The sequence below is a fragment of the Cyrtonyx montezumae genome, unplaced genomic scaffold, assembly GCF_038088225.1.
Source record: "Cyrtonyx montezumae isolate F1298 unplaced genomic scaffold, pur_monq_1.0 scaffold_10, whole genome shotgun sequence".
In the NCBI taxonomy this organism is placed as follows: Eukaryota; Metazoa; Chordata; class Aves; order Galliformes; family Odontophoridae; genus Cyrtonyx; species Cyrtonyx montezumae.
In genome coordinates, this window is record NW_027071826.1 from 24736775 (window position 1) to 24750040 (window position 13266).

General features: G+C 36.3%; 1 protein-coding gene across 10 annotated transcripts in view; it reads left to right on the plus strand.

The window, feature by feature from the left end:
- HECTD1 (HECT domain E3 ubiquitin protein ligase 1) overlaps nt 1–12576 on the plus strand; it is a 56447-nt gene extending 43871 nt beyond the window's left edge. For 9 of the 10 annotated variants that reach the window (XM_065753508.1, XM_065753583.1, XM_065753551.1 and 6 more), the window contains 15 exons: nt 1128–1284; nt 2149–2371; nt 3867–3921; nt 4147–4329; nt 4629–4839; nt 4917–5002; nt 6424–6551; nt 7894–8095; nt 8239–8376; nt 8666–9273; nt 10323–10401; nt 10486–10579; nt 10891–11041; nt 11158–11302; nt 11638–12576. In XM_065753508.1, the coding sequence (XP_065609580.1) occupies nt 1128–1284; nt 2149–2371; nt 3867–3921; nt 4147–4329; nt 4629–4839; nt 4917–5002; nt 6424–6551; nt 7894–8095; nt 8239–8376; nt 8666–9273; nt 10323–10401; nt 10486–10579; nt 10891–11041; nt 11158–11302; nt 11638–11775 (2598 nt within the window). In that variant the 3' untranslated portion in view covers nt 11776–12576. The remainder of the gene's footprint in view (nt 1–1127; nt 1285–2148; nt 2372–3866; nt 3922–4146; nt 4330–4628; nt 4840–4916; nt 5003–6423; nt 6552–7893; nt 8096–8238; nt 8377–8665; nt 9274–10322; nt 10402–10485; nt 10580–10890; nt 11042–11157; nt 11303–11637) is intronic. The other variant, XM_065753560.1, reaches the window with a different exon arrangement.
- The last annotated feature ends 690 nt before the right edge of the window (nt 12577–13266 follow it).

Consider the following 13266-nt stretch of genomic DNA (forward strand, 5'->3'; position numbering starts at 1 on the left):
GGAAATTAGTCTAATGGATCTTGCCTATATTGTTGCGAGTCCTGGTGCTTTATTTGGTTCTGCTGTGCAATGGTGAATGCTTGATCTCCTGTTACCATTAAAGTGATCCAAATGAGTATTGAAAGAGGAAAAATGCAGGACTTCACTAATGTTTAATATTTTTACATAAATGTAAATATTTATGAAACTATAGAAACTTCAACTTATTAATATGCTGAAATTTCAAGCATTTTAACCAGAACATTAAACAATTCTGATGGGAATTCAAGTACATTACCAAATATTTAATTTACCTTCTGCACAAGATGCTGATTTAAGAATGGAAACTTTTTAAATGGAAGTACAGTGCAAACAATAAGCACAATTTATTAATTGTCAAGTTCTTCACAGAATTGTTTAAAGTAAGTTGTTATAATTTTTCATGCAGAGCAGTAGAAATGAACCAGTAGAACCAGATAATGCAAAAGAAAATGTTCTTTTCTTGGAATCCCTTTCATTCTTCTTAATGAGAAGCTGAACGCATTAAAGGCTTGTTTTAAAAAGTCGTAAGTAGTTAATATTTGCAAAGGCTTGTTGAAAATCGGATTTCTTCCCACCATGATAGTTACAGTACTTTGGTATTTGATTTAATCTATGGATAAAATGCACACACATTATATAGCAATGTATTTATATATTGAAAAAAACAAAAACCCCAACCCTACTGTATTCGGAAAAGTCAGTGCATTTATTTTGACAGTATTTATTTGGCTCTTTTGATACTCCATAGCTTGTACAATACACAATACATCTACATCAAATTTGCTGACCAGAATAGTGGTGAATTTCCCTATGTTATTTTGGTGCTTGACAAAAATTTTTGGTTTTTTTTCCAGAAATTGTGAAAATACCTATTCTAAGTTTAGCCTACCAGTGCAGGTTTCTGTATGTTGCTGGTTTTGCTTAGTTCCTCTGATTCCTGCTTGACCAATTAAATAGCTGGTGCTTAACAGTGTTAGTTCTTTTCTCATCTTTTGTCATTTTTACTTCATGTTAATGCTGTATTCCATAACTTTGACATTTTTTATGAAATGTTTCTCTGTTACAGAATTTTTATTATGGATTCCTTATTATTTCCTTTATTGTAGGAAGAAGAGGAGTATGAGACCAAAGGAGGTCGTAGAAGAACATGGGATGATGATTATGTATTGAAACGGCAGTTTTCTGCTCTGGTTCCTGCTTTTGACCCAAGACCTGGTCGAACAAATGTTCAGCAAACAACTGATTTAGAAATCCCTCCACCAGGTTGGTTGATGAGATGTATTTGTGATATGTGATCAGGCTTCAGAATGAAGACTCACTGTTGAGGGTCCATTGAGCTCTAGGGATCCTATCATGGTTTGCCAGTTCAACATGCTTTTGTGGCTTTGTGGCTTTTCATTGTTTGAATGGGAGCTTCACTTGCTTCTGCATGTGCAAGCATTGAGGACGAAGTAATTTAAACACCCTGTAAAACAGACACAGTCATAAGTCTAAATTACATCAGCAATAGGTCTCTTGCTATGTCCTGTTCAGCCTACAGGGAATAGTCTCTGTACTGAGCTGCCTAGAGTAACTTTAATTGGAGAGGGCTTGTTGAAGCATTCCAAAGCCTAGGTGATGGAAAACATCAATACAGTCACTGAGCAGTCTTTATGACAAGCAGCACAGCATAGGTTCTCGTTCCTTTAGTTCATTCTTGTTCAGCTCTGGAGGCACAGTCAGTGTTTATTACAGAAATGAGTACATGGTTTTAGGCTTACGTGGAAATGAACCATTGTTGATTTTGGCAAACTAAAAGGGGTAAATACAAAAAGAAGTTACCGTATAAGTAAGGAATTCAGGTGCTATAATTACATTAAAGAGAATGTTCCCAATGTGTAAGAATCAATATGGATTTTGAAAACTGATGCTAGCTTTACTCACATAGAGCTAACTCGCATAGAAGTGGTATAATTATAGCACTTAGTAATAGCTAATAGTTTTAATTCAGTACTTGCTAAACTTGCTGGCCTGCATGCAGGAAGTCTTTATAGTTCCTTATTGAACCACTTTATTAATCTTTAAGCCAACTTGTCATGCTTCATGTATTTTTTGTTAACATCATGTCAAACGATTTTTTGTATGCAGGTACACCACATTCAGAACTATTGGAAGAGGTTGAGTGCATGCCTTCACCACGCTTAGCACTTACATTGAAAGTTTCAGGTCTTGGAACAACTCGAGAAGTAGAACTGACCCTAACGAACTTTCGATCCACAATATTTTACTACGTACAGAAATTGTTACAGCTTTCCTGTAATGGCAACGTGAAATCTGACAAACTTAGACGTATTTGGGAGCCAACATATACGTAAGCTCACAAGTTTGTTATTCTTTAAAGAGTGTGTGACTGATTAGGAAACAGATGTAAAACAGTGCTGAAGTCTCTACCTCCTCTGTAGGAAGCAATGCTAGATTTAGGTTTTTTTCCTTGCATTTTAGTTCAGATGTGCATATTAGTTTTGAAGATAGTGCTGTGACTACTTTTTAAAAATAAAAAAGATCTCTAACATTCAACTGTGACTGATTTCAAAAGTGAGTCACTAGAGTAAGACAGCATAATATAGCTTGCTCAAGGATCTGCTTGGAAGAATGCCATTAGCATATGGTATTAAAGAAGAGGGATCTGAGAGAGCTGTTTGTTTGTTTGTTTTGTGGGTTTTTTTTTTTTTTTTTGAGAAATTGCTTATTCCACATTCAAAATGGCCTATTCCGATGTGTGGGAAGTCAAGCAGAGGCAGTAGGAGACCTGAATGGGTGGAGAAACTCCCCAGAGAACTCAGAACATTAAAAGGGAGCATTCAAATGATGGAAGAAGTGTCAAGTGACCCAGGAGGAATATGGAGATGTTTGAGCATGCAAATAGAGGGAAATGAAAGTCAGTGCCAGCCCAGAGTTGAATCTAGTGAGAGTGTGAAGCGTAATAGCTTAGGATGCAGCACTGGTGATGTCTGGGAGCCAACTGGCTTGAAAGTAGCCTGGAAAAAAAGACCTGAGTGTTCTGGTGGAGATAAAGTTGTACATGAGCCAGCTACTCACTCTTACAAAGAAAGACATCAGCATCCTCAGGTTTGGTCAGAATAGCACTGCCACCAGTCTGAAGAAAGAAGGATTTCCCCTCGTTGATAGAGAGAGACTTATTCTAAGCTCCTGAGAGCCTATGAGAGCTGTGGATCCAAAGCAAGTCTAGCAAAGGGCATCTGGGATGCTTAAACAGCTTAAATGGCTTAAGAGCATTTGTTATGCAAATGGAGTCCCTTCCAACTTCATCTATTCTCTCTATGCTAATTTGACTTTACTTGATTTATGGTAAAAGAAATTGTGTATGTCTCATTTACCATACCAACATAATTCTATCATATTGGAAAACTAATGTATATGAAAACAACTGTGATGTGGCTGTTGCAATTTTTTAAATGTGAAGATTTTTTTAGTGCTTCTGTTGCAACTATTGTCTGTGTTTTGTCTGTGAATTTGAAACTTCATTGAGCTCATATAATGAAGATCATAAAGCTGTGTTGGGAAGTTTGCACGATAAAGGTGGTTGAAGTACTCAGACTTGACTTAAAGAAATGTAGTTATCTTGCAAAGCGTTTAATTTATCCACATTGTGAAAATTACATACTTGTACAAGTACAAATTTGAAGAGCTTTGCTGGGTGTTCTATGAATTGAAAATCAACTGCTTGCTATTCTTTGGATTATGCACTTAAGTATCATTGATGTCTTAACAACTCATTGTGCAACTTCAGAATTTAGAGAACATGCTATGAGTATGGTGTACTAATTCATTGTTTTAATATCTAGAATCATGTACAGAGAAATGAAGGATTCTGATAAAGAAAAAGAAAGTGGAAAAATGGTAAGACTTTCATGCTTTTGTTTATGTTGTGGCTGTTTAAACAACAGCAAAATAACTCGTATTGCAGTTTATGAAATGCTACATTAAAAAAACTAACAGTTTTCAATTAGCTGAAAGATAGTGAGTATATCTGTTAATGCATGATCTTTTCGAGTACATAATGCATGGTGAAATCTTAAGACTTTACAATCAGGAAAAACCAACATTTGGTGGTTCCTGTTGTAGGGTTGCTGGTCAGTAGAGCATGTGGAGCAGTACCTTGGCACTGATGAATTACCAAAGAATGACTTGATAACCTACCTGCAGAAGAATGCAGATTCAGCTTTCCTGCGCCACTGGAAATTAACCGGCACTAATAAAAGTATTAGGAAAAACAGAAATTGTTCCCAGCTCATAGCTGCATACAAGGTATATGTCTGCATCCAGTCTTCTTTTTTATGTATGGCTGTGTGCTTTGTTTTGAATGATCACAGGCCATTAGCAAGTTTCTGTTTTGCATTTTTTTTGTCTTCCGTTAAATATATTTGTGTTAAAGAGTATTTGAATTGTGGTTTGATCTATCAACAGCTGAATTAAGTGTTCAAGATAAAAACAGTATCCATTCTGATTTTTCAAATCATTAAGTTGGAGCACAGGAGCATACGGATGGTAATATGCAGTTTTCATTCATAACATATTTTTTTTAAATTATTTGTTCTTCACCTCAGGATTTTTGTGAACATGGATCAAAATCTGGATTAAGCCAGGGGGCCATTTCTACTCTTCAGAATTCTGATATCCTTAGTTTGGCAAAAGAGCAACCTCAAGCTAAAGCTGGCAGTGGGCAGAACTCCTGTGGAGTAGAAGATGTTTTGCAGTTGCTTCGCATTTTGTATATAGTTGCTAGTGACCCTTACACAGCGCGAACTTCTCAAGAAGGTATGTGAGTTATAAAGCAAAGTTCCTCAAATATTTTACTGAACACAAAATAAAGGATTTTTTTCTCTTAATTTCAGAAGGAGATGAGCATCCTCAGTTTAACTTTCCACCAGATGAATTCACAAGCAAAAAAATCACTACAAAAATTCTGCAGCAGATTGAGGTAAAACTTCCTTACTTAAACTGTTTGAATGTATTAGCTTTTTTGCTATCTTGACTTTTGAATTGTTTCACACAAAATTTATTTTCTTAGATTTTGGATGAGTAAGTTCTGTGGTAGCAGACTAGTCTGAATAGACAGATAGAAGGTGAATGGTATTGTTTGTTATCATTAGAAAGCATAAATTTTTTCATCCCAGTTATGACAATTGTTTTGAAGTGATCGCAGTTACGATCCCCAACATAGTCCTCAATACATATAAAATGGTGGTTTAGTTCTAAGTAACTGTGAAATCCTCTGGAAGGTGGAAGAAAGTGCTTACCAGCTTACTGTAAACATTTTGTTTACATTAGATGCTATCTGGACTGTCTTGGTTGACATTTAGTGAACTTAGTATGACTTAGTCAAACTTCAGTCTTTGTTCTAATGAGCTGGTGGATGCAAAATAACAAAGAGACCTGATGACATACTTCCAAGTAGTTGCTTTGATCTAAACAAGTTTTGTGAATTAAACCTATAGATGTCAAACTTCTTCCTGAAAATCAGAGTGGCATGTTTTTTGGTTTTGCTAGAGTAATTCCTCATCCACTAATAAAAACTTGAAGTAAATTAAATTAAAAGTCAAAATTAGGAACAAGAGTATTATGATACATGGTAACAGAGCATATGTCATCCTGGCATTATTGCTACGATCCTGGAACTTCCAGGGGAGTGTTTGATGTCATATCTTCCACCCTCACCCTCCCAGGTAATATTTGGGGATATGGAATTATGCTTCAGTAGAACTAAATTTTCTTAAATAAAGATTTTAAAAAGATGAAGATTCTTGATTCACTTAGTTCTTTTCCATTTTTGCTTTTTGAGGTTCTTTAGTTACAGTTAAGTCACCCTTATTATTGAAGAAAGTTTGCTTTTCATGTTCTTATAAAGGATGTTTTGGCACCCAAATGTCTTTGTAGTAATAATTTTGTCAGTCTTTGTTGTTACATTTGTATTTTAGAAGTGACTATAGTAGTGTGGAATTGTGTAGAATTCAATTATGACCACTGAATTGTTGTGATGCCTTCCAATATTGAAGAGATATTTCACCACTTTTGAGCAAAATTCAGAAGTAATTATCTTAAGATAATATATACTGACATTTCCCCACAGTGCTTTGACTAGCAGATATGCCAAAGATTTAGTACAGCTTGTAGTGTATGTGCCAAAGCATCCGGTGACCTCTCAAGCCCTGGAAACTCAGGGAACATCCTGTTAATGACATTAAAAAAAAATAAAAGCTTGCTAAGAAGCAAGGAACTTGCTCAAGTATAGTTGAAAACTTGGATATATCGGATGTTTATTCATTAGAACAAATGTGCTGGGACAACCTGAATCTAATAACAGAAATACTTTTTGTTGTTGTTTCTTCCATTAAACTATAGGAACCGTTGGCACTAGCAAGTGGAGCTTTGCCAGACTGGTGTGAGCAGCTAACGAGCAAGTGTCCTTTCTTAATTCCATTTGAAACTAGACAGTTATACTTCACTTGTACAGCATTTGGAGCATCAAGGTAAAGAAACAAGTGAAAAAAAAAGTACCCTCCACCTCTCAGATTGCTTTTATTTTATTTTTTAAATAACTTTTGGAATTAGGAACTCACAGAAAAACCTCATCCTAACAAGTTAAACTTGACTTTCCAGATATTAAGCATCTTAGGCAAGTAGCAAGAAAAATAGGAAGATGCTGGGAAGCTTCAGAACTTTGGGACTCTTGTAACATTTTTCATTTGTTCTGTTAGAAGTTTATGATGAGTAGTTTGTCTTTTGTCTGATATTCTCCTGGACATTTACTTTTGAAGAAATTTCATTCTTCAGCATGTTATCTGAAGACATGGCTGGGTTCCTTAAGATAGGTATATCTGGTAGTAATTCAGCTAGGTTGCAGTTCACTGCATAATGAACTAAGAAACAAAAATAAAAGAGCTTTCTTAAAGTAACGGTGTATTAAATGATTTTTGAAAGTATAAAACAAAGCACGTAACTTTTGTTTGTTCTTGTTCTGGGTTACTAGAGAAACTGTAGAAACATTTGAGTCGGAAAGGACATTTAAAGGTCCTGTACCTTTAGGAGCACTGTCCAGTCTGACTTTGAGTGTCATCTGGGACAGGGTGTCCACCACCTCTGGGCAGAAGTCAAATAAAACAACTGACAGATGGTAGATTTGTAGATGGTTGATTGCTGCATAGATGAAAATCCATGAGATTTTGAACTTTGCCTTCATATAAGTACTGTTATTAGAGGCAGTTAATTCCTGTAACACTAGTAATTTGTTGAACTTTTTTTAAAGCAGATCTTTTTTTTAGACTTTCTTTTGTACTCTTACCTATATAATTATAGGTTTATTTATTATGTTATTACTCCAGTTGTTATAACTTAATGTCATTTTGTATGTGAATGACTGCACTTCAGCTTTGGATCAGTGCTTCTCTAATTAGTATGTAAGCAAGTAAATTGTGCTGTAAAATTTGGTCAGTATTAATGGGGTCATGCGCAATTGTCATGCAATATTGTGTAAGCTGTAACAACCATTGATCTTGAGAAAGAAACTAGGTTTTTCTGCACTTGTGATCCAAAGCATGATGTCCTCTGTTCATTCCACTGTAATGTGAAAGTTATAGTAATTTCAAATCACGTATTAAATGTTTTCAGTTTTGCTATTTATTATATTAGACATTGTCTGACCCTGCGTAGTAAAGAAAAATCATTTAGGATGCATTATATTTGATGAATTTAGCAAACTATACTTGTGCATTTTGGGTAAAAAAAAAATGTGATTAGTATTTAACGAAGTAACTTTTAAATTGTGGTTACTCTCAAGTTTTAAACAAGTGCTCTGTGGGTTTGTTTTTCTAGAGCGATCGTGTGGCTACAAAACAGACGTGAAGCCACTGTTGAAAGAACCAGAACCACAAGCACAGTGCGACGTGATGATCCAGGAGAATTCAGAGTGGGACGCCTAAAGCATGAAAGGGTGAAAGTTCCGCGAGGTGAATCCCTGATGGAATGGGCAGAAAATGTCATGCAGATTCATGCAGACAGAAAATCTGTTCTAGAGGTAAACATACCTGCCTAGCAGAGTGAGTTTGGATAGCCATTTCTGAAGTGTTGGTCAGGATATGGAACGTCCTGCTGCATAACCAACACTGAACATTTCACTAGAAATGTTTTTCATTATTTATGTTCCTCTGTTTTTAATAGGTTGAGTTTTTAGGGGAGGAAGGAACAGGCCTGGGTCCTACCTTGGAATTTTATGCATTGGTAGCAGCAGAATTTCAGAGGACAGATTTGGGAGCTTGGCTTTGTGATGACGATTTTCCAGATGATGAGTCTCGTCAGGTCAGTTTCTGTTTGCATTTTAAATTGTAAGTGTTCCAAACTTAACATAGGAGAAAAATGAGCTAGATAGCCAGGAAGGAACGAGCATGTGCTCAATGAGCAGCCACACATCATAGACAAGAATGACCACCATGTTTCACAGCTCTTTCTCACCTGTTTCCTTTTTAACACAGAAGTACAGTATAGTAAGTTAAATAGCACAGTAATATGATTAAATTCACTTTTATCAGTGTTAATTTTTATTTGTGAATTTTTAATGATAATGTTTATTTTCTGTCTCTTAAATCAGGTTGATATTGGTGGTGGATTAAAACCCCCTGGGTACTATGTACAAAGATCATGTGGACTCTTCACAGCACCATTCCCACAGGATAGCGATGAACTTGAAAGAATAACAAAGCTATTTCATTTCCTTGGAATTTTCTTGGCTAAATGCATTCAAGACAATAGACTTGTGGATTTACCCATTTCTAAGCCTTTTTTTAAACTCATGTGTATGGGAGACATTAAAAGCAATATGAGTAAGTTGATATATGAATCACGGAGTGACAGGGACTTGCACTGTACTGAAAGTCAGTCAGAGGCTTCGACGGAAGAAGGGCATGATTCATTGTCAGTAGGAAGTCTGGAAGAAGACTCCAAATCAGAATTTATTCTTGATCCACCAAAACCTAAACCTCCTGCCTGGTTTAATGGAATTCTAACGTGGGAAGACTTTGAATTAATAAATCCACATAGAGCTAGGTTTCTAAAAGAAATTAAGGACCTTGCTATTAAAAGACGTCAAATTTTAAGCAACAAAAGTCTGTCAGAAGATGAAAAAAATACAAAACTGCAGGAATTAATGCTGAAGAATCCATCAGGTTCTGGGCCACCACTTAGCATAGAGGATTTGGGGTAAGAATTTTCATATTTATAAGTAAGCAAACGGTATTAGAGACAAACATTTACACATCTAATAAGAATTGAGATGTCTTTGTTTTAAATATCAATGTGAGGGAGAAGGTGCAATCATTAGAGATGCAGCAAAATCCATTTTGCTGTCTGTAGCTATATTCTGGTTCCTTCTTGTTTGAGGGTTTTTCCTTCTTACCTGTTCAGGCTACTTCTGGTGTTTCAGCTTAAATGTGGCTGCACCATGATGCCATTCTGACTCTGTAGGAACACCTAAATACCTGCTAAGACCTTTACCAAAATGTGACTCAATCCATTTGCTATGACAACTGTTGTAATTTAGTAAACTTTTTGAAGAGCTTTTAAAGAGAACTCTTTGAGCTTTTTTGAAATTTGAATATGTATTAATAGAAATCATCGCAGTGCTTGAAACTGCTAAAGGTCAGTGTATGCTAAAGATACAAAAATACTCATACCTGTGTGAACTTGAGTCAGGATGTCATCTTTCGTAATTCTAAAATTATTTCTTTTCAAACAACACTGGGAGTATGAGTTATCCCTGTGGCACAAGATGATTTTTATTAATTATATAGTTAGGGTTTGGTAATTCCTCATGGTCTTGTTGACTTAAGTGTAATACAAGAGAGTGAGAGCAAGCGCAGATGGCACTGTTGACAGGCCTCAGTGTGTTAAGTGTCTCTGCAATTGATAGTATTGGAAATTAATCATTCTTGGAGATCGTGAACTGAACTAAACTGCTCAAATTGTTTTGAGGCTGCTAGTTTTAAGATACAAAACTGCAAGAAATTTTTGATAGCAAAACCAACTAAGTAGTGAGCAAACACACGTGTGTACTGTAGACAGGAATTATCTATTACTTGCATAGTCCATTACTAATTGTAGTTTTCTACTGTGATAACAATGTTGAGGCATATATAGAAAGATCCGCAGTGTTTTGAAATGGAGAAGGGAGGGTTCATTAATTTGTGTATTTGCAAAAGTGATAGCAAACTTATTTCCACTTAGCAGCTAACTATTTTTCTGTCTTGAAGTTTAAATTTTCAGTTTTGCCCTTCATCCAAAGTGTATGGATTTACAGCTGTAGATCTCAAACCAGGAGGTGAAGATGAGGTAAGATCAGGCAACTTTCAGAAATCTCAGCAGTAGCTGTAATGCACTATGAAGTCTTTGAGTATTTGTATATTGGTTTTGCAGACTGTGACAATGGATAATGCAGAGGAGTATGTGGATCTCATGTTTGACTTCTGCATGCATACCGGTATACAGAAACAGATGGAGGCATTCAGAGGTAATGTAATTGTGGCAGAATTTATATTTAAGTGGACTTACTGATGTTCAGGGTGTCCTGGTTTGAATTAGTTATGTAAAATGGCATTCAGAAACAAATGTTTGAGGAAGTAGCAGGTACATAAGGGATCTGTTTCATAACACTTTTGCATTAGGTATACCATTACAAACCTTGGAGAGATTCAGTTTTTGTTAATGTAGAAAATGTCGATAGATGTTTTCTTGGTAGAAGTACAATTAAAGTGCTGATGTTATTTTGTTAAACATTCTTTTGGTATGCATTTGTAATGGTATCTTTTGTATATCTTAAAGATGGCTTCAATAGAGTCTTCCCAATGGAAAAGCTGAGTTCCTTCAGCCATGAAGAAGTTCAGATGATTCTTTGTGGAAATCAGTCGCCTTCTTGGGCAGCAGAGGATATCATCAATTATACAGAACCTAAACTGGGATATACACGGGACAGGTACTTTAGTTCTGGGTGATTTTTAAATTACTTGGATGCCTGAAGAAAAACTGGGGAGGAGGCAGAACATCTGTCATAGAATATTATTGTAACTGATGGCTTTGATTTATTTTAAGCCCTGGATTCCTTCGATTTGTGAGAGTTCTGTGTGGGATGTCTTCAGATGAAAGAAAGGCTTTCCTCCAGTTCACCACTGGTTGCTCAACGCTCCCACCAGGAGGACTGGCAAACCTACATCCCCGGCTGACTGTTGTACGCAAGGTATGGCTTCTTCAGGTTACCTTTTCAAAGCAGCTATTTTGGCATTTGAACGTAGTCCTTGCTGTATTATGAAAAATCATTGGTGGTTTTGTTTGTTTTATTTTTAATTCTCTTTCCTTTCCTAATTCATGCCACTATGCCAAGCTTTCAGTATTACCCTGGGCCATTTTTGGGTCCATTCTGACATTTGCTTAGAAAGGATTTAATGTACATATGAAGTAGATAAAATTTTTAGGTCTGCAGCTTTCCTGATGCCATTGTTGTTTGGGATCCTGGTCTTACATATGCACATGAAGTGAACAACTGCAGGAGCAAACGTTCTTCCTTTTCCTCAGGTTGATGCTACAGATGCCAGTTACCCATCTGTGAATACGTGCGTGCATTACCTGAAGTTGCCTGAGTATTCTTCTGAGGAGATAATGAGAGAGCGTCTGCTAGCTGCTACAATGGAGAAAGGCTTCCATCTCAACTGAGCTGTTGACTGCAATATTGGACATGAGAAAGTGTTTCTGATACTAGCAAAGCCTCTTGTGTTTGTGTGCAGAAAACTATGATCTCCACGCTGTGCTCTGATGAGACTTGCCTTTTTTCACTCGTGAGGAACATGTGGAATAAGTTTGTTAGCTGCTAATGACAGAATAAATCCTTGTAACTACACAGCCAGCAAGAAATTGGCACAGAACACTGTGTGATGCTTCAAGGGCTTGCACAACTGGAAATTAAGGTGGTTCTGTTTGACTGTTCCGAAGAACAGATCATCAGATTTTCAGTGTTCACTGATACAAATTTCTAACAGTGTATTTGTGTAAAGTTTGTCATTTAATACCTTGTACACTACAGTTGCCATCACCGATCCCTGTTTTGCTGGCTTTAAGCTAACTGGTCAGAAACTTGCTTCCTTAAAACTTAGAGTTAATGGGCATCTCCAGCTTTTTCTTTTTTAATGGTGCCTGCACTATTGGAGTATTTTAGTGGGTTTTTGCATATAATCATGCACAACCTTTTGTTTCCTTTGAAGTGGGAATATATTTTGATTTCTCAAATGCCCTGCTATGAAGATCAAATCCTTAAGTGTATTTGTGCAGTTCAACAATAAAGCTATTAAAAAACACTGGTTCCTAGTGCAAGGCACACTTAAAGCAAGTTTTACTTTTGGTTGTATTTTCTTTGTATATTATAAACATTTATTTAACTTGTTGCAGTTTGAAGTTTAAAAACAACAGAACACCCAACAGTGTAAGCTCAGCAGTAATCATTAAAATGTTTGCAACATATGCAGCAGTCTCCTCTGAATACCTCCTTAATATTTCTTACGTTACTTACATCTATGTATGTGTTTTGAATGAGGGGCCATACTTTTTTCAAGGTTTAAAAGAACTGTATGGTAGTGGTTGATGTCACTAACTTGTCTGTGTGTTCACAGTGCAACTGGCAGTGGTAACTTTGCATATGACAGGTTTTGGTGCTTTTCAGTGGGTCCGTGGCCTGAGATTTTAATTCCTTATTACACTGGAGTGAAAACTGAGTCCCATGGTGTGTGGGAGGTTGTGCTTTAATTGAGGTGGAGCGCCTATCTTAGTTTTTCACGTGGTGAGATGTTACTGGTGGAAAGCAGCTCATGGAAGGCAAAGCAAATAAGATGTCATTTAAAATAATTTGTCTTTTAAATTTATGTTAATGCTCGCTTTTCAAAAAAAAAAAAATTTTAGTTGTATCTGTCTGCGGGGTACGCTTTGTTCTGTGCCAGCTCTCTTTGGTAACTGTTCCTGCTTGGACTCCTGCTAAGGAGAGGCTTGCTGAAAGGTTCTGCCTCAAATAATAGCCTAAGGATCAAGTGTTAGAATTTGGATTTCATGCTGAACCTGACAAGTTTTCCCCATATAGTTCTTTACCTGTGGATACTGGTGGGTTTTCTGCTTTCATCATTGTTAAATATTTTCATTGTCAATTAAAGGAAATAGTTC